Consider the following 18,855-nt stretch of genomic DNA (forward strand, 5'->3'; position numbering starts at 1 on the left):
TTAATATCTGCACTACTCAGCTTTTCCACCATGATCCCCTCTACGCTTCTCGCTCTCATCAGCCTTGTCTCGGTTACCCAAGCCGCAGCCGCTCCCAAGATTCTTTCTTCCGACGATGTCATCGTTCTCAAGGCCGATGGTACTTCTCAGATCATGAAGGCCGCTGACCTCGAGCGTCTTGAGACTGCCCCCGCTATCAACACCAAAACTCCCTCAAAGCGAAATATCGAACGTCGTGGCTGCGAAAGCACCGAAGTCCAAGTCCTTTCCGAGAAGGAGTTCCTTAACTGGGACGTCCCCATGTCCCCCGTCATCAGCAGCCTCGACGGCTCCAAGGCCACCGTCAGCGTCACTTCCGGCTACACCATCGCCAACTCCCTCAAAGTTGGCGCTAGCTTCAGCATTCCTCTCATCGAGGACATTCTCACCACTTCGCTGAGCATCGACTACACCGAGACCTGGACTTCGAGCCAGCAGCAGTCACTATCTTTTCAAGTTCCTGACAATCATCACGGTCTTATCGTCAGCCAGCCTTACGTCCGACGAGTTCAGGGTAATGTTCTTGATGGATGTGGCGATGAGATTGAGAAGACGGAGTTTACTTCGGATTCGTATGAGAGTCAGAGTTATGGAGATCTTGAGTGGGTCAAGGGCATTATCCGTCTTTGCAGCAGCGAAACTTATCCTGTTCCTTTCTGTAATGGTGAGGGCGAGCACAAGTAAGACTCAGGCTTGGAGTTTGAGTGCGGTTTGCACAGGTAGTAGAGCACCTGTCGCAAAGATCCAGCTCAAATCACATGTTAATTCACATAATTAATTTTGTTGTTAATTCACATAATTAATTTTGTTCAAGACTGCTGTAATCAAAAACCTCTCCATGAGCTGTTGACTAAGTCCAATGAATATCTCATGCTTCTAATCCTCTCTGTTGAAAAGACTAACATCCAATGGAAGTCTTTCCCCCATCCAGATGGCCCTCTCCAAATGGTCCCTCTTCTCCGACGCCCAGTGATTCACGCCCTCTTCGGGGATAGTATTCGGGTGAATCAGAGCTGACAGAGGTCCTCTCCAAACTGCAAGCCACGCGACGAAAGCACCGAACTGAGCGGGCGAGAATACGTTGACTTCAAACATAGCGATCGGATGAGGTCCAATTGGTCCCTCCCAGAACTTGTAGATTCGTAGTTCGGGGACTACCCAGTGTCAGCTACTGTTCTTGGCAAATATGGGTTTAAATAACGTACACTCTCTTCGGATTCTCTCCCACAGTTCCTTGGCGTACTTGGTCTGCGTTTTGTTTGTTTGTAGGTAGTAGATATGAATGTCGCTGGCACCTGTCAGCTTGTCACGTGCTGTTCAAGGATCGAGCTGACTTACAAGCCACCACGCCGACTTCGATCCAATGGATCTACAAACTTCTCATATGCTTCGCTGAGCTTTTCCGACGGGGGATTCACATAACTCTTCCCATCTGCTGCCTTCTCGTCTGGCAATGGTGGGGCATTCTCATACCCGGTCAAGGGAGAGGGGTATTTGAAGACTGAAGCGTCGCCCATGATTGTGCTCAGCAGTGTTGAAGGTAAGATGACAGGGTTTTAGATTGATAAACAGCTAGTGATTGACAATGTTTTTATGATGTTACAGTGAATCAAAGTTTCTTTGTTCTTGGGGGCCAGATGCGGGGGATTTAAAGGCGGTTGTTGGCTGCGTGACTGTTGCTATTAATAAGCTGCGTGAGTCAGCAGCCGAAATACGAGCGGGATCGCCCGACGCGCGCGGCAATTACCCTGCACTGTCGTGTTCTCAATGCAGAACCATAAAAGCGCGACTTGATTTCAATGACATTCAGATTACAAATAGCTATTTTGGGGCCTAGAGATTGATGATGCCTCAAAACCATCGGCTTGGTATCCTTCTTCAGTTTTTCAAACGAGCTTTGAGCCACGATCGCTTTTTAATTACTTACTACATAGACCAAGGAAATACACATAACCTACGGCTTGCCATAATTGTGTATAAAATGAGATCGAACCAAGCTGACAAATAAACGTTAAATATGGTAAGGCTCGCGACATAACTAGAGTTTACCATGGATCATTTCTATAATACGTGGCGACTTTCTTATCACAGCTTACAGGGGAAATGATCTGTGAGCATAGTGTTTCTGCTGATAATTATACATAGGTAGCCAGGACGTTAAAACCCCAATGTATGCAGGTCGCTCGGTCTTGGGGTTATTCACTATAAATGAACCACCTAATACAAATCGTGAAACATGTTCCCGATCTAGGTCAAGGTCTGTGCCGTCTCGGTCTTATAGTTTAACCGTTCGGGAGTCGCCATCTTGAAGATCTGGGGTATTTGTGTTGTTAAGCTAACCTTTCTTGGCCGACGGATTGGAGCATCTTATATGCCTCTAAGGCCAGCTAAAGAGTTATAATCTAGGTTTTCCTCTTTTTAGCCTTTAGTTATAGCAATTAGTTAATTATTATAGTATAATATCTAAGTTATTAGCTAGATATGTTATTTACAGTTAAGGCTTGTGGCTAAGAGCTTAAATCAGCAGACAGAACTTAGTTTAACCGTTCAGTAAAGGAAGGCAAGGATTCGATAGTACATTGGACCTTAATCCAGTAATAAAGATATATTTACTTAGGGATGGTAATCTCAACGCTCGCACCCATAGAGCTCAGCCACTCTACTACGGAGCTTATATCATCACCCATCTTCTTATCCACATGAATTAGTGGATGCTCTGCCATACCAACTGCACCATCTCTAAGTTGTTCTCTAACCCATGGAACTCCCAAAGCCGTCCATAACGAATGATCAGGTTTGAAATCCTTTCTTTCCAACCATGCTCGATCAACCGTGCCAAGAATGACATCAACCATCGGAGGCCATCCTTCCGGGCCCTTCCCCTCATCTATAGTGTACGCGATAGGTGTACCACAGCGCGCGCAGAACCACCGACGACGCCCAGGCGAAGAAGCAAAGCCAGTCAGCCAAGAAGAAGGATCTAAATTGTCCTCAAACTCTTTCCCATGTAGCCATTCAGAGTCCTCGCGATCTGATGTCATGGTCGAGGGGTCATCTATTTTCTTTCTCGATGAAATCTTGAATGTTAGCGCGTGGAGGGCAACATATTGCGCTCCGATTTGTCCCGTGGCCTCTCGGCAATTGTTGCAGTGACAGATGATGGAGACGGGGAGTCTGTCTTTGATATCTGCGTCTTCTGATTTATATGGCAGTGCGATTCGTGACTGCCATGGAGGAACAACGACGCGATAGCGAACGGCTTTGCATTTGCAGCCGCCTTCGAATGTGAATGTTCCTTTGCAGAACGGCATTTTGAAGAGAGAGAGAGTTGGTGAATGGTTGCTGAAGATGTGTTGATGGATTGGTCCACAAAAATTGAGACAGGTAATGTAGCACAAGAAGCCAAGAACAAAATGGTTTGTGAGGTTTCTAGATCTTGGCTGTGGAAATGGAGTTGGGCGAGGTGATTCGCAGTCAGCACTAGCAAGTTGAGTCATCAACAAGATCAGCGTCCGTGTTCAAATTTAAGTGGTAGGATCTGGACGAGAGTCCATCATTGTGTCATGATTGGCTGAAATCGTGCCTCTTCAGGATGCAGCCTGTAGGGATTATTGGCGATATTTGAGTCATCACGGTTCGATAGGAAGAACGTGGTATCTCCTTGGACATATACAGAGCGTTATTTCCATCTCGGTGTATACATATATCAGCTGTCAAGAGCGCAGTCCCGTCATATTTACCTCTTGGAATCCTTTACTCGAAGGAGTATAAAGTACCTTTGGCATCAATTCCACCGCGAGTGTCACAGCTTAGTTGGATGATATCTACCATCGACTTGTGCTCAATCAAAGAGTAGAATCAGGAACACCGTAGTCTTGATTGTAATAGATAATATATTAGAAAATTTGTGTATATGCTCGAAGCATCCGAGGCCCTAGGGTCTATGAATATGTACAGTAAATGTCTGAGACGCGATGTGATCAGTTCTCACCATCAACATCGTAGGGGAATAACCATCCGTTCTCATCGTTATACTCATCCTTATGAGTAGTTCCATGCAGAACTTCATACCTCTCCATATCAAATTCATCGTCGCCGGCCTCTCCGTTGATAATCCGTCCAATTCTATGACCAATCTCACGACCCTCGGTATAGCCACCATGGACAAAACCAAAGAACTCGGCCGAATTAGCCTCGCCGGCAAACCAGAGGCGTTCCACGTTAGAACGTAAATTTTGATGCTTCTCGAGAGTCATGCCTACAGGCCAGTTGCTATACGACCCGTACGCCCAGCTAGACAGGTTATGTTAGTTAAAGACGGGTCAGGGGTAGTTGATCTACTTACGGTTCAGTGCTCCAGCGAGGGTAAGAGAATGCTGTAGGCTTGTGGACCTTCTTATCGGGGTACATGGACTGCAGAACCTCCACGACTTGGGCTTCAGTCTCCTCATCTGTTTGTCTCTCGACCTGGTAGGCCTGCTCGCCGGTGACTGTCGCGAAGATGATGTTAGATCCCTCGAGGAAGCCTTTGCCGTTAAGCGGCTGAAACAGAGGGTAACGTCCACGCTCAATTGGATCGGCATAGAGCTGATACTGAGCATCGGTATCCCAGAATGACTCGTTGAATTGCATGAAGATCTTGGTATATGTCCCCATGGCAAATTGGTCAATAGCACTCTGCTTCCAATGAGGCAACTGGGGTTTAAACTCAATAACGTCCTTTTGCAATACGCCGAGAGAAAAAGTGCAGATAGCATAGCTAGCTTCAATACAGCCACCATCCTTGGTCGTAACCTTGACACCCTTCTTGTTATACTCAATACCCTCAACGGTAGTCTTGAGAAGGAGTCGTGGGTCGTTCTCCTTGAGGAAAGTTTTGGCTTCCTGCTTAAGGAAATAGTTATAGCCGCGCTGGTCAATAACTAGGTTACTGATATCGCTGAAATAACCAAAGGTGGCGTTATCTCCAGCAACGCCAAAAACAAGACCGCTCTCATCAGGGGTCCAAGCAGCTTCAAAGTCCCAACCCCACCAATCTGCTGCCTGTGCATACATGTCGTTCTTATCAGGTCTCCAGCCTCCAGTACGAAGACCAGCTCGAGCAGACAAGTCCTGCAGGTTATCCAGCAAGATTTCACCGGACTCGCCCGACGCGTTCTCGAAAGCTTCATCTAGCTCGGCGATCTTGTCGGTCCAGTTCTTGGCGCCCTCGTGGTCAAACGTCTTGAGAGCATCGTAATCGGCATAAGTTGTCTTCAAGCCATGCTTCTGCGCCAATTTCCAGATGGGATTCTCGTGCGTCTCGAGCGATCCGATGCCTTCGACCCAATTGGCACCTAGCTCGATGGTATATGGCTTGCCAGTTTTGGCATTTCGGCCAAATTGCTGACTTCGCAGGCGACCTCCGATGTAGTCATTATGCTCGACGATAAGGAAGTCGGTGATTTTGGCTTGGGTCAGGTTCTGGGCTGCAGCGATACCAGCGACACCAGCTCCGAGAATTGCAACCTTGGTCTTTTTGCAGGTTCCTTTATCTCGAGGGAGGCTGGCTGCCTCGGCTGCGGTGAAGAAAGCTGTAAGGACAGTCAGAAGCTGTGCTGGTGATTGCTTCATGTTGGCGGTTTTTGGTAACGAGAGTGTCCAGGATCAGCATTTGTGAGAGCTAGAAGGATGGAGTTTGTTTTTATACGAGTCCACCGTGGGAGTAATTAAACCATCGCTCGCTCTACCTCGGCGAGCATGCGTAGGCCGTAATCATTCACTAGCCTCGTTCGCCCAACTTTCGCTGGTGGAGCCGCGGAACTCCCCGTCCGAATGCTGGCCCGAGACCATTGTTGATCATCAGATAAAGCAAGACATCCGCACTCTAGCCGTAGTCTGGTGGGCTTTTCTCCCCTGGAGTGATTTAAATTTTAGATTTCGTAAGCTGTTGGTTCTGTAGCGTCCGTTAGCTCGCCGGTGCTATTGCCTAGCTAAGGAGGTCCCTGACGCTGCTAACCAACAGTCGCAACAACTCAAGTCAGCTTGTTCAATTCAAGCCCGACCTCCCGACTTATAAGTCAGGAAAAATCGCCATAACTTAAGGCTATAAAGGTCCTAACTTACAAGTCTATAAGTCTATATAGTAATATTAGTAATATATAAGTACCTCTTATTTTTTTCTATTTTTAGGCTCTTTTTATAATAAAAATAGTATATTTAAAGTAGGATTTTTAGTATTAAAAATCTTAGTTAGTAAAACCCCGGTAAAATCCCTTACTTCCCTACCTTAATTTCCTATAGCATGCCAGGTATACCTAAAAGGCTAGCTTTCTTTAATTATTACTAAATTGCCTTTTTAACCTTATTTTAAACTGCATTTTTCCTATAACACTATAGCAATATTAATATTACTATTATTAGCATCTTTTCCAGTATTATTAAAAATATTAATAACTATATTTTCTCTTGGTTTAAAGCCCCCCTTAATTGCCCAGTAGCTAGGCTAGATTTCCTCACTAAAGAAGGGGCATTATCTTTAGCTATTAGACCTTCTAGTACTTTACTGCAGAAAGTACCTATTTATACTAAAGAAATAGGTATATAAGCATATACCTTACTGTAGCTAGGTTCTTAATTATAGTTATACCCTTATATTAACCGCTACTTATTAATACTACTTTATTAATATAGCCTTTTAGCTCTATAAGATATATAATATAAAAGGTAACTTTAAAGATAAATTATATAACTTCTCCTAGGTATCTTTATTATATACTAAGTACCTAAAACTAGCCTATAGGATTATCTAAGCTAGATATAGTTCTAAAGAGCTAATATTACCATTATAGCCTTCCTTATAGCTATTTATTAAGGCAGCCTTTTAAAATACCCCCCCTATACCTATAGTTACCTCTTTAGTTAAAAGCTTTTATAATTACCTTCTTAGCTAGATTATTACTATAGCTATTCTCCTTAATATTATTATATATAGCCATTTTTATAGCCTTTTATAGATACTACCTAAGATTATTAAAGCAGCCCTCCTAAAAGCCCCCAATACAGTTAAAAATTAACTACTTAAAAGCTACACTAAAAAGAAGGGTATTATTGCTAAAAAGCTACTTATAGCCTTCTCCCTAATTAGCTTATCCTTTGACCTATAGACCTCCCTAAATGGCCATACTATTCTAGAAGTACTTACCTACTATATTACAGTAAAGGGATTCTTAACCTATAAGGTTATTGCTTTCTAGAAGCTTAAAGGAGCCTATTTTAGTAAGAATTAGGCTATTATTATTAATAATATATATAGGTTATTTAAGCTCCCCTTATATAAGCTTAGCTTCTTTACTCTTAATAATATTAAATTAAATACTATATACCTTATAGCCCTTTTTTATAGGCAGTTAAGTTACTTCTTATTATACCTAATTAATAAGTAAGTATAAATTTATTAGCTTTAGTGTTAAGGTTATATTATTAATCTTATAGCTAAAGCTTTACTTCTTACCCCCTAGCTTCCTATCTAATCTACTTCTAATTATATAAATAACTATAAGGAGGCATAGTATACCCTAGGGGTAATAAGGAAGCTATATAATACAGTTTAATTTATATAAAAAATACCACAGTGCTATAAGCTTTAGTTATAATATATATATAAAGCCTGTAAATTAGGGAATACTATAAGCTTTAATAATATTTCCTTCCATATTTAGCTACAGCCTAACCAGTAAATAAGATAGAATTTAATATCTATTATAATTAACCGTACTCTTTACCTACAGGCTATTATTAACTAATTCTATATTTATAGCTCCAATAACCCTAAACCTTCTAAAAGGATTCCTAAGAAAAACATCCTATACCTAGATAACTAGGCTTATTTATAGCAAATTACAAGTATCTTATATCCTTTTAAAGAAAAGATTAAGAAGCTTAAAGGTTATAAAGAAGCTATAATCTTATTTATTATATATAGCTACGTAAAGCTATATTAGCACCTCTATATATACTATAGCAGTCTCTTTATAGCTATAGCTTTACTAAGCTCCTTAAATCCCTCCCTGCCAAATCCCCTGCTATTTTATTCTTTTTTAATAAATCAAGCCTTACCTCTATAAGCAATAGCCAGTTAGGCTTATAAGGCTATTACTAATGCTATAAATAAGCTATATAGCTATAAAAAGAAGATTACCTTATTACCAGTTTATTAAGTAGTAATAATTCTTTATCCTAGTATATAATTAAAATTCCTTACTTATCTAATTAATAATAAGATTAAGGTTAAAGCTATTTATACCTGCTTTAGAGCCTTTTATCTAGAAAATTAAAAGGTTATAGACCTTTAATCCCCTTAATTACCTACTATATAAGAAATATCCTCTTTACCTAAGGAAATTAATAGTATCCTTATAGCCTTTTATATAAAATAGATAAGGCTATATAGCTATCCTATTACTAAGCTATCTTAATATTTAATAAAAAAAGTTAAGTAGATTAGCTATAGACTAATTAAATAGTAGAAGCAATATAAATATACCTATCCTAGGTTATTAAAGATAGCTTGTAATATTTTATATATACTTACTAAATTAGCTAGGGTAAAGAGGTTATTTAGTTAGGCTAGAATAATATTATTAAATTAATATTATAGCCTAAATCTAGAGGTAATAAAGGCAATATAATACTTAGGAAGCTAGTTATAGAAAATAGGTAGGGCTATTTCCTGTAGCTATCTAACTAATATTATATAAGTTAGCTTATTTAATTTAAGCCTAACCTTTAAAATATAACCTAATTTAATTTACCCCTCCCCCTAAGTTAAGCCCCTGAAAAAGCCGGCTTGACTTGAGTTGTTGTGACCGTTGCTGCTAACTAGAGTCTAGAGCATAACTCGCGCTAATTAGCTCGCCTTTCAGGTTGATTCTGCATCGGAGCCACCGGAATCTACATGATCTACTGCACATGCAACAATTGCGATTCGCGAAGTCCGCGTACTCTAGACTAGTTGGGGTTTGATCTAACCCAGATTCGAGCTACCTTGTCTCGGGTACAGTTTTTCGTGGCTGTTGGTGGATTGCGCTTTGTTGTTCATTACGGAGTCCGGATGCTGTTCAATTTTTAACCCACCAATCCCATGCCGTGGTGTTGATCTCTAGTGGTCTTTTGAAGTAAGAATTTGAACATGACTAGAGACACATGAGCGCCCCAGCACTTGACAGGAATAAGCACCATTATTATGAACGCTGTAGTGTTTCCAGAACCGTAGCTAGTTCGCTTGGCATTCGCGCGGCTCGATGCCAAGTCCGCGGGAGTTAAGCTTATAAATTCCGAAATTTTCAAGGCAGTGGATATCTTCAGCTCCTGAAATTATGAAACTGGGCTTTTTTGATCTCTCTTATCGTTGTTCGCCACGTTATCTGCAAGTGCTCGAGCCCCGTCCCCTCCTAACCCTGACTCGTTTAGCCCAGCTTTAAGCTCTATTGTTGATTGGTAACTTTTAAGCTAAACATTGATGGTTAAATATACTGCATGCCCCCCAATCCATTTTTATCACCTCTGCGGCCAAGCAATGTCAATCCTGTCTTTGTTTGCTTCTCAGTTTAGCTGTAGAACCAAAGACTCGGGTCGCTCTACCGAGCGAGCGTCTCAATGGATACCAACACTTCTATTGTAATTTTCTGCCTTTTCCTCTCGTTTCTTCTTTCGTAACTAATTTTTTCCAGGGTATTCAAGCAGTGCTGCTTATCTTAGCATTAGTAGTACTAGTCCTACGATGCTGGGCCAACTTTTTAATGAAGCAGGCTTTATTCAGCATGCCTGATATTCTTGCTTGGCTAGGTTGGGTTTTCAGCCTCGGATGGTTTATCTGCTCGACTCTTGCACTTCGAATTCTTATCGATAACCCTGCGATCGGCTCTGAACTTGTAGTAAATTCAGTAGAATACTTAAAGGTACTATATTGTATGGCCGGGTGAAAGAATTATAAAGCTGACCAAGTGCAGATAGTATTAATTGCAGAGTACTTCTTCGATACCGGGATCTATTTTCCCAAGATATCTATTATCCTGTTTTATTGGAAACTAATCCCTGGGATCTCCGGGTCATTGAGACGCGTCTTGCTTGCGATTACGGTTTATCTTGGTTGCGCTTTACTTGTATCGGTGCTCGTGAACACTCTTATCTGTTTACCTTTTTCTGATAATTGGTAAAGTCGAATACGTCTCTCGTCTCATCATTCAACTAACAGATACCAGGTCCATCGAAAACCAGCTCAAGTCGGCATGGAACTCTTATGCTTCTTTTTGTATTCAGTGGGGTCTCAACTTCTCAACGGATTTATTAAGTATGTTTAATGCCTACTACCCACTGGGAAGAATCCATCTAACGTGACCGCCAATAGTCTTTTTCTACCCCTTCTTTCTGCTCAAACATCTCAAACTCCACCGAAAACAAAAGATCGCTCTTATTGGTATCTTCTCTTTAGGTGCTATCACGTTGATAGTCAGCCTGTCCCGGTTTATTGCCTATAATGCCACTGATTTTGAGCTTGACGACCAGTCTGGTAGTATGTCTTTCTTCCCTGCTGTATAATATTCTTCGGCTGATTTAGTGTACAGATACCTTGTCTCTCGCCGAGATGAGCACCGCTGTGATAGTCGTGTGCCTCCCTGGCCTTCGACGATTTATTATGCGATCGAAATCATCTACAAATCGCTCCTCGTCGAACCAACCCAGCGGCTATGGCGTTCAAACAAAGATCACCGGAAGAGGCCAGAACGCCGAGACCCCTGCATCGCAGTACGCTAAATGGGGCGTGAGAGATGATGAGATCGAGCTGGTAACTCACATTCGCGTTTCCCACGAGCGATTGAGCCCAGATGATACTCGAAGCGCGAGCGGGAAAAGTGCAGTCAGTCAGACTTTTAAAGTATAGGGTTTCGGTTATTAGACTTAGGCGTTGGAGGAAATGTAACGTGTATGACAAGCGAGGGAGCCAAAAGCCCTTATTATGTATATAATTAGACTTCATTAATGATGCGTGCACGGCTCAGTTCCATGCCCAAGCTGAAGCATATGTAAGAGTTTTGCGCTATGTTTATCTTTGCAGTTGGCATTCTAGCATTGCTTCATGGGCATTTTTACGATAAGTTCTCAATGGCAACCGCTGTGAATCATGATTCAACTACATTACACACGCTCAATTCAATCAGCAAGACGCAAATCTCGACAAAGTGTCTCACATTATGAAGCCATTACAGAAGTCCCAGATCCAGACTCAGATTCATCCAAGTTCTCGCTCGCCACATGATCAAAGGATATTGATGATGCGCGCGATCAAGCGATATCGTCGAAGTTTTTAGCTAGATGTGTCCTTTGCAGTAGATAGTTGTGGCTGAGAGCTTAATTCAGCAGAGGGAGCTTGGTAACTTGGCGGCATATACAAAAGGTAAGATTAGGATCTTAGTCCCAAAGTGCCATATTATTAATCCCTAAACTCAATTTGCCAGAGTTGATGTTCACCAACGCTCTCAATGCTTCCCTCCCAACGGGTTACCACGACCGCTGTAGTTAACAACACTTTATATTATAAGTTTTCTATATTAAAGAGAATAGAGAGGTATGATTTTATCTGGAATCAGTAACTATACCTCTGACCAAAAAGCAACACTGCTTTGTTATTAACTACTCAACCCAATGCTAGGGTCAGATTGTCACACTTAACTACAATAATAGGCGACCGTATTATAAAACTTAGATCCAACCTTTGATTTATCAGTAATTATCTAATCTTAGGGTCAAAGCTGGTTACATATCATATTCATTCCCTCAAAGTCTACTGGCTAGCGTTGTCTATCGACTATTTTCAACGAAGTGGACGTTAAAAACAGTCACCCTTCGGGCTTGGTTAGGCGAGGATGTTGTTGTATAGAAACTTGTCACGTCAATGGAAGACGGTGCTGTGTATTGACAACTCTAACTCTGTTGAATCTACACTTAGTGATGACGGTGATGATGATGAGCCTTCACTAGACTTATAGTAAGCAGTTATGAACGGAATGGTAAACAGTTCTGGTGTTTCTGCTCGCATTGAACTTGACGTATTGGTCGGCTCCATTGAGGCTGTAGACAAACGCAGAGATTTCTCTGTCTCAAGACTTAGATTGACCTGATGCTTTACTGCCCCATATGTCCACATCTTTCGACGAGGATGCAATAGAGCAGGGCAGTTGCTCACACAATCACTGACATTGTAAGCCAATAACAAGTTGCATATGTAAGCATAACCTCGAGAGGTGAAGTCAATTTAAAATCCCAATGTCCGGCTTCATATAGCCCACCTAAAACAGTGCACTGTGGCTGAACCCTTTTTGGAGAAGTTACCTAGGAGTAGAAACCGTCAGTGTGGTAAAAGTGCAACCGCGAATTGCAAGTCATATCTATAAACGGTCAAAATGGCATCTCAGCTCCAAAATGCCAAGGCCTAATTATGCACCGCAATGATTTTACATAGTGGCACGATTGCGCAAGGCAGACCACTACTTAAGAGGCCAAGCATTTGCCATTCCTTAGGTTAGATATTATAACCTGTAAGGCTTAACTCATCCTGGTCGACAATGATGAAAGCCATCCACTGGGTCAATGAATATCGGACCTATCAAGCTGGGTCCGCTGTAGCTATCCCTACGCCCAATCTGACGTAAATCACTATCCATCCCCATACGTCAATAACCAATACTAACATAATGTCTGAAATACCAGGGAGAGCAAGAAGGAGGAGTAAGTACATCTAGGCCTTCTCACAAGTCACAACACGCTAATGACAGGACAGTGTGTGTACAAAGACTGAGACGTGGGGTTTCATGGTCGTAAAGGAGGTTTTTGGGTCGGCCGGGAGAGGGAAGATGGTGTTGTAGCAGAAAGTGCGCCAAGTGGACGGCTAGGAAGTTGGTGAGTTCGTGATTGCATCTATAAATCTGACTATCCAAGTAGTCGATATATACAGATATCGGAATTATCTTTATAGTCGTTAATCGCCCGAAGGTATCCGTGTTTTTCCTCATCGGGCGCTTTCACTTTGTTTTTACTATATCATCCAATTAGCTAGTCATCGCGACATGAAAAGTGATGCGGTCATCTGTTGAAACAACATAGGAGCACTTGATAACGAGGCCACCACCAATCCAAAATGAAAAAGATCGGCATCTTTCAGCAGGCACCTCTGCTTGGCGTCACATCTCTGAACGAGAAATCTGACAGATGATTGGCGTCGCGCTGTTATGGAGGTCTAGGTTAGCCGCCAGCCTGATGACAATTTTCAACCCCCCTGTCCGGCGGCACAAAACAGGTCTTTACTGTCACCTCTGAAGTCCGGCTCCGTTCCCTTTATTCGATTACCAAATAGAAGCCATTGTACTGTTCTTTATAGTGCTGGCGGCTCTATTCGAAAGCTATCCCCTCCCCCTTCGCTTAAGCGCGCACTGAGCAAGACGGAGGGGGTTTGGTGAGACACGTACGACTCGGCATGTGTCAATCGTTACCTGGTTGGACGCCACGGGTCAATAGTGCGGTAGCTGAAAATGCAGGTAAGCAAGCTTGCGCAGTGTGACCGGCCAGTCTTGCACCCATTGGATTGTGCAAGACCAAGGTTGGCCCGCACCAGTAAAGATCCCCGAGCAGCCGCTGGAAGACCAACCCTCTTTTATGCGATCATGACGGAACGCTCCGTTCTAATTGTGCTTACTTTGGTTATTACTTGGCCCCTTCCCCACCCTTCTAGTCACAAGAGCCATAAGTCTGTTTGTATATGCTTCTCTGCACTCTAGCCGCAAATAGTATCGCTCTATGGAGAATCTCGTATAATGCCTCCCCAACTCGATGCTTCGATGTTCTCGGTCAAGAACGAGAATCATGTTGGACTTGCTAATCTCAGCGTGGACTTTTCCCTCGTCAAGGTCGAGGTTCCTAAGCAGTTCGAAGGCTTGGGCAAGGCTCTCTCCCCGCACCGGCGAGAGAATGCTGAGCGGGGCCCTCAGCATAGAACGGCGCGCAGACTCGGGGCGCTGTTCGAGCAAGTTATACCCGATATTGAGGTGCTAGCTGCTGTGTACGGTGAAAGGGTATCGGAGATCGCGGCATCTCGTCAGCTAGACTTGAAGGTGAGTGACAGTGGGTTTGGGCCCATCGCTAATGCTTATCCCATCAGTCGTGTTAGGCGCGGCCTGCTAATTGCGCTGCAGGATGAAGAATATGGGCCGTTTTCAAGATACGCTGGCGTAGACGGCACTTCTATATACGCCGCAGCATCCTCTGGAAGCAGCGTCATAGCTTTACATTTGTTGGCTTGTATGTTGGCACGCATGCTCAAGGACGCTGAAGCTACAGCCTTCTGGGTCCAGCTGGTCGAGTCCCGACTAGAAGAGTTGAAATCGAAGGCGGATCCAAGTCAAATTCATGGCATGGCAGCTCTTTATACAATTCAACATGGCCACCAAATCACCAGGGACGACCTGGCAGCGTGGGATGCCAGTGCACGAGCCTGGCTTGACATAGCGACCGAAGTAAAGAAGTGGGAAACAACGCAGCTTCGGCTCATTCTCAACAATATCCCTCCGATCGAGGTAGAAAAGGATATTTACAAATTCTGGATTGTTGCCATGACCTCGATCCAGAAATCCATCCAAGGTGTACCGCAGGATATCACCAACAGTGTAGTCCTTCTAGGACTCATGTCGTGGCATATCTATCCTGACCTTCATGTTTTTTCTCCAAACCAATTCATCTCGTTTCATGATCCTCTCGTCAAAAAAGGGGGCATCATTACTCTTGGACTGGAGCAGAAAGGCGAAAACACCAGTGGCATCAGCTGGTCTATTTCTCTCTCTCACTTGCGCTTCTATGGTGACCCAGTTACGATAAAGAAGTCTTCAGATGAAGATAGCGACAGAATAACTATTCAGGAACTACAACTTATCGCCTTTGGGGGAGTATTAGGAAGCTGGGCGAACCCAGCCATGGTCGATATCAACGAGGCTGCCGAATGCTTTGACGCACTTGGGGCCGCTCTCCAGTTCGACAACTCAACAAGTGAAACGAGTTATGATGCTCCTCTGGGTTGGCTTGCGCCACTTATTGCAGCTGCGAGGTTTTTCCTACTGACTGTCGACAAAGATCGGGAGTCTGCGCTCTATTTCATCAATTTTGGGAGACGCAGAGGCCGTAATCTCCTCGGCAACGACTTGCATGGCGCAGTGCCAATGTTCGGGCTGTCTAACCCTTACTTCAATTTCAGATTCCTTATGGAGCCTAAGATCAGTTGCGACAATCCAACGCAATATATAACCAGACTTCGCCAGCTTGCTGAGGACTGTAACTTTCACGAGCATGACAGCGTCATTATCACAGGATCTCGTTACTCTGTCGAGCCCACGGATCCTCATAGCGACCAGTTCGAAGGCAATTGGGAATTTGCGTCTGCGATCCCGATGCAAAGGTATACATCGAAGAGATCGCTAGATGGTACTTTACAAGTTATGCGGCGTCACTCCCGTTGGGTGCATATCGACCGCACTCGGGATCCTCAAATACAGCGATACTTCGATATTGCAGGACGTAATACGGACGTGCCAGATTGGCCCGCGACTATGGGCCAAGAGTCAAGCATTTCCGCGTTGCCTCCTTGCAACTGTCGAGATCAGCAGCAAAGGACCATTCGCTATTGTCAAAGAGATTGCCCATGCAAACTCCGAGGCTTCCACTGTACCTCGGCTTGTCTTTGTCTTTTTGACTTCAATGGTGCCGAAGAAGATCCGCCATGTGTGAATGCCCGGAACTGTGTTCCAAGATTTGATCCAGGGGATGAGGACTGCTTCTGGCTTGCAACAAGTAACGAATACGCAGATATCAATCTGATTGCGCGGAAGTGGAAGTTCGTTTGGAAAGATCCTCCATACACTTACCGCCAGCGATACTCAGACTTGTTGGATGAATCCGTTCAAGAAAACGATTGGTTTTTATCCTCGGCCTCTCTCTCTCCTGATATGGCCTTTAGCCCAGTGTACGTGGATAGTACTGGCAGTTTACTCGCGGCCTCTCATGGTGTGAGCTTTGAATCAGTGCATATGAATAGCAGTGGTGGCTTATTCCTCAATGATCGAGCGGTGGTCGATATACCAAGCCTTTGTCTCCCGAAACTTACTGAAATCTTTCGGTCTGGGAACCTAAATGTACAACAACTGAGGACCTACTTACAAGGTGTTCCTGGTACAGGGATTTTAGATTGTTCTGCTTCTCTCGAGGGAAAAACACACCACAGCGAACTATTTTTCAAATCTCTGACCGCCATGGCTGCGGTATCTGATCTCTACGCAGAATGGCCAGAAGCAATAATCTCAGTTGCCACCACCAAGAAGCCGTTGGGCTCCAGCTACTGGGCCTCCAATATATGGAATCACTCTACCCTCGGCCTCGATGGCAAATTATGGCGCTCAACCAAATTCTCTTGTCTGACTATGCTTGAATCTGGTGGACACGACATACACCCCGATCAAATCGACCTAGTCATAGCTATGGCAACTGGAAATTCGATCTACGCTTCAGAAGCACTTCTGCAAGACCCTTCACTACGCGATAACTCTGGTCTCTCTTCTTTTAGAGGAATTCGACGCCTCACTGGCAACGTGGGGTATCCCGGCGTAGTATTACTTGTTCCACCGCCAATGCCGCGCGTCCTCCAAGTCGATAAGACGCGTGGGCGCTTTGTGCAAGCCTACCCGTTTGATGGAACCCTCCGAAATAGTTTTTCACAGACATCTATCCACCTCAAGTTTACAGAATTTGTGGTGCCGTTAGCAAGCGCCCGTGGTGCAGTCGACGCTGATGTGGTATTGCGTGAAGCGCTTATATCTGTATATGATGGATCCAGATGGATTGCTGATCTGGATATCCTGCAAGCCTTCGAAAGCCGGGATCTTATCCGTATGCGAGGATGCAATTGCACAAGGGGGGAAGAAGACAAAAACATGGGAGAGGTTCTGAAGACTACGGTCAAAGGGCAGTTGAAAACCATAAATACATGGGATGAATTGTTGCTTTGCAGAGAGAATTTACTAGATGGAGAGAGAGGAGCTGTAAGTGTTTACGGAAATTGGTTCGCACGGCTGTCAGTGGCAGCACTGGCGTCTTGGAAGGAATGCCAAACTGTTGTGCTAGCGTCTCACTCTGTTTGCTTTCGGTGTGGAGGGTCGAATCTTGCAGGTTGTCCTTGGGTTTCACCAAAGCCAGGAGAGCTAACGATTTTCCTTATGTAGAGAGTGATATAACCTTTTTAAAGTAGGATTAGGAATTCAGTTTACTCCCGGGGCCAAAAAGCCTGTTCTTAGGCCATTTGCCGAGTACATCATGTTGCTGCTTTGAGCTGATAGACTCAATAGCTGGTGCTGATATCGCGCACCTTACCTCGATTCATTAGCATCACGCCTTCTTCAGATCTTTAAGGTTATTGAGTTCATACAATAAAACGACATGATATTGTATGGTTAGACACAAGCAAGTGTCGATATGTCACATCACATCTTTTTATAAGGCGCTGGATTTACCGTTGGAAGCATTCCGATGCCTCCTGAATGTTAAATTATGCACGAGGAAATTGGATGCTCGTAAACAGCAAAGTCAGATAAGGCTATTGGCAGACCGTTGCTTTTCCCCTGCATTGTCGCCGAATAGTAGCTGGACTGGACGTGTTAGCGTGCAGATGGGATCAATACTTCACTAACGACAGCGCGCTAGTGCCAAGCCCCGACGCCATAAAGACATTGCAGTGCCCATTTGCAGATTGTCCCTGATTCTTCTCCTTGGTGTCTCAATTCCAACTTCAGTCTTTCGTTAGCCATGTATACTCGCGCGCTTTTGTCTCTGGCCATTGGCCTTATTGGGGTGGCTGCTAGCCCTTGCAAGCCCTTGACGTCAGGTATGTTGACCAGCTGTTTAGCACTAGGCTTTAGCTAATGGGGTTCTGTACAGCTTCGATCGTTTCTTCTACGGCTTTGACATCGAGCGTCGCTGAGCCCACGGTGTCGACCTCTGTTGAATCCGCTGTTACTGAGACGTCAACTTCGGCCGAGTCTCTGGTGACTGATACTCTGACTTCAACTGCTGTGGAGTCTACCGTCACCGATTTGACAACCACTGCCTTGACCGCCACGTCCGCCGACTCAACGACACTCTTTACAACAGAAACTTCCGCTGCTACAACCGATTTCTCTTCTATCGAGACCTCAGCCGATACCACCACCGCTGATGCGACAACCACTACAACCGACGCCCCTCCCGTAATCACCACCTTCGCCGTCGTCGCTGGCTCCGGCCCAGCAGCCAACAACATCCTCAAATCAGACAATGGCTTCGGCACTCCTCTGTACTTCGGCTCAAGCGTCACTTTCCCTGCGCAGCACTACAATATCGACGCCGCCACCGGACAGATCAAAGCCGGCGCCATGTCCCTCTGCGCATGGTTCACACACAGCGTGGCGAACTACGCCTACATCACTGCATGCAACAGCGACAATGAGAATCTCACCCTCGGCGTGGTTTATCTGACCTGCCAGGCCCCTACTGAAGGGTCTGCCCTCCAGTGTAGCGTTCCAGTGCTGAGCTGTACTCAGTTGGGTGGTGGTGTTCAGAGTTGCGCTGCGACGACGGATAGGCTGAGTCACTTTACCATGCAGGGTGACACTGGACTGTTGAATATCGTTGCTGATGGTTTCACGGGTATTAATCAGACGCCTGTTGATCTGATTGTCGACCAGGCTGCTCCATCATCTTAAGCTGTGG

At 44.4% G+C, this 18,855-nt stretch overlaps 6 protein-coding genes across 6 annotated transcripts; 3 read left to right on the top strand and 3 right to left on the bottom strand.

Annotated features, from left to right (window-relative positions):
* Window positions 1-30: 30 nt before the first annotated feature.
* FSUBG_8436 (uncharacterized protein) lies at window positions 31-723 on the top strand (the record flags this gene model as incomplete). Its single annotated transcript, XM_036686845.1, has 1 exon — window positions 31-723. The coding sequence occupies one exon, from the start codon at window positions 31-33 to the stop codon at window positions 721-723; it is 693 nt and encodes a 230-aa protein (XP_036536056.1).
* Window positions 724-915: 192 nt separating this feature from the next.
* FSUBG_8437 (DOPA 4 5-dioxygenase) lies at window positions 916-1,556 on the bottom strand (the record flags this gene model as incomplete). The annotated part of the gene is made up of 3 exons (XM_036686846.1): window positions 916-1,193; window positions 1,245-1,327; window positions 1,378-1,556. 3 exons carry the CDS (start codon window positions 1,554-1,556, stop codon window positions 916-918), a joined length of 540 nt encoding a protein of 179 aa, XP_036536057.1.
* Window positions 1,557-2,648: 1,092 nt separating this feature from the next.
* FSUBG_8438 (uncharacterized protein) lies at window positions 2,649-3,350 on the bottom strand (the record flags this gene model as incomplete). Its single annotated transcript, XM_036686847.1, has 1 exon — window positions 2,649-3,350. One exon carries the CDS (start codon window positions 3,348-3,350, stop codon window positions 2,649-2,651), a length of 702 nt encoding a protein of 233 aa, XP_036536058.1.
* A 669-nt stretch (window positions 3,351-4,019) lies between these two features.
* FSUBG_8439 (n1-acetylpolyamine oxidase) lies at window positions 4,020-5,652 on the bottom strand (the record flags this gene model as incomplete). Its single annotated transcript, XM_036686848.1, has 2 exons — window positions 4,020-4,332; window positions 4,385-5,652. 2 exons carry the CDS (start codon window positions 5,650-5,652, stop codon window positions 4,020-4,022), a joined length of 1,581 nt encoding a protein of 526 aa, XP_036536059.1.
* Window positions 5,653-13,886: 8,234 nt separating this feature from the next.
* On the top strand, window positions 13,887-17,439 carry FSUBG_8440 (uncharacterized protein; the record flags this gene model as incomplete). The annotated part of the gene is made up of 4 exons (XM_036686850.1): window positions 13,887-15,517; window positions 15,869-16,081; window positions 16,340-17,001; window positions 17,360-17,439. 4 exons carry the CDS (start codon window positions 13,887-13,889, stop codon window positions 17,437-17,439), a joined length of 2,586 nt encoding a protein of 861 aa, XP_036536060.1.
* A 474-nt stretch (window positions 17,440-17,913) lies between these two features.
* FSUBG_8441 (uncharacterized protein) lies at window positions 17,914-18,848 on the top strand (the record flags this gene model as incomplete). Its single annotated transcript, XM_036686851.1, has 2 exons — window positions 17,914-17,992; window positions 18,046-18,848. The coding sequence occupies 2 exons, from the start codon at window positions 17,914-17,916 to the stop codon at window positions 18,846-18,848; spliced, it is 882 nt and encodes a 293-aa protein (XP_036536061.1).
* Between the last annotated feature and the right edge of the window lie 7 nt (window positions 18,849-18,855).

Source organism: Fusarium subglutinans (assembly GCF_013396075.1).
Source record: "Fusarium subglutinans strain NRRL 66333 chromosome Unknown NRRL66333_c0000116, whole genome shotgun sequence".
Taxonomy (NCBI): Eukaryota; Fungi; Ascomycota; class Sordariomycetes; order Hypocreales; family Nectriaceae; genus Fusarium; species Fusarium subglutinans.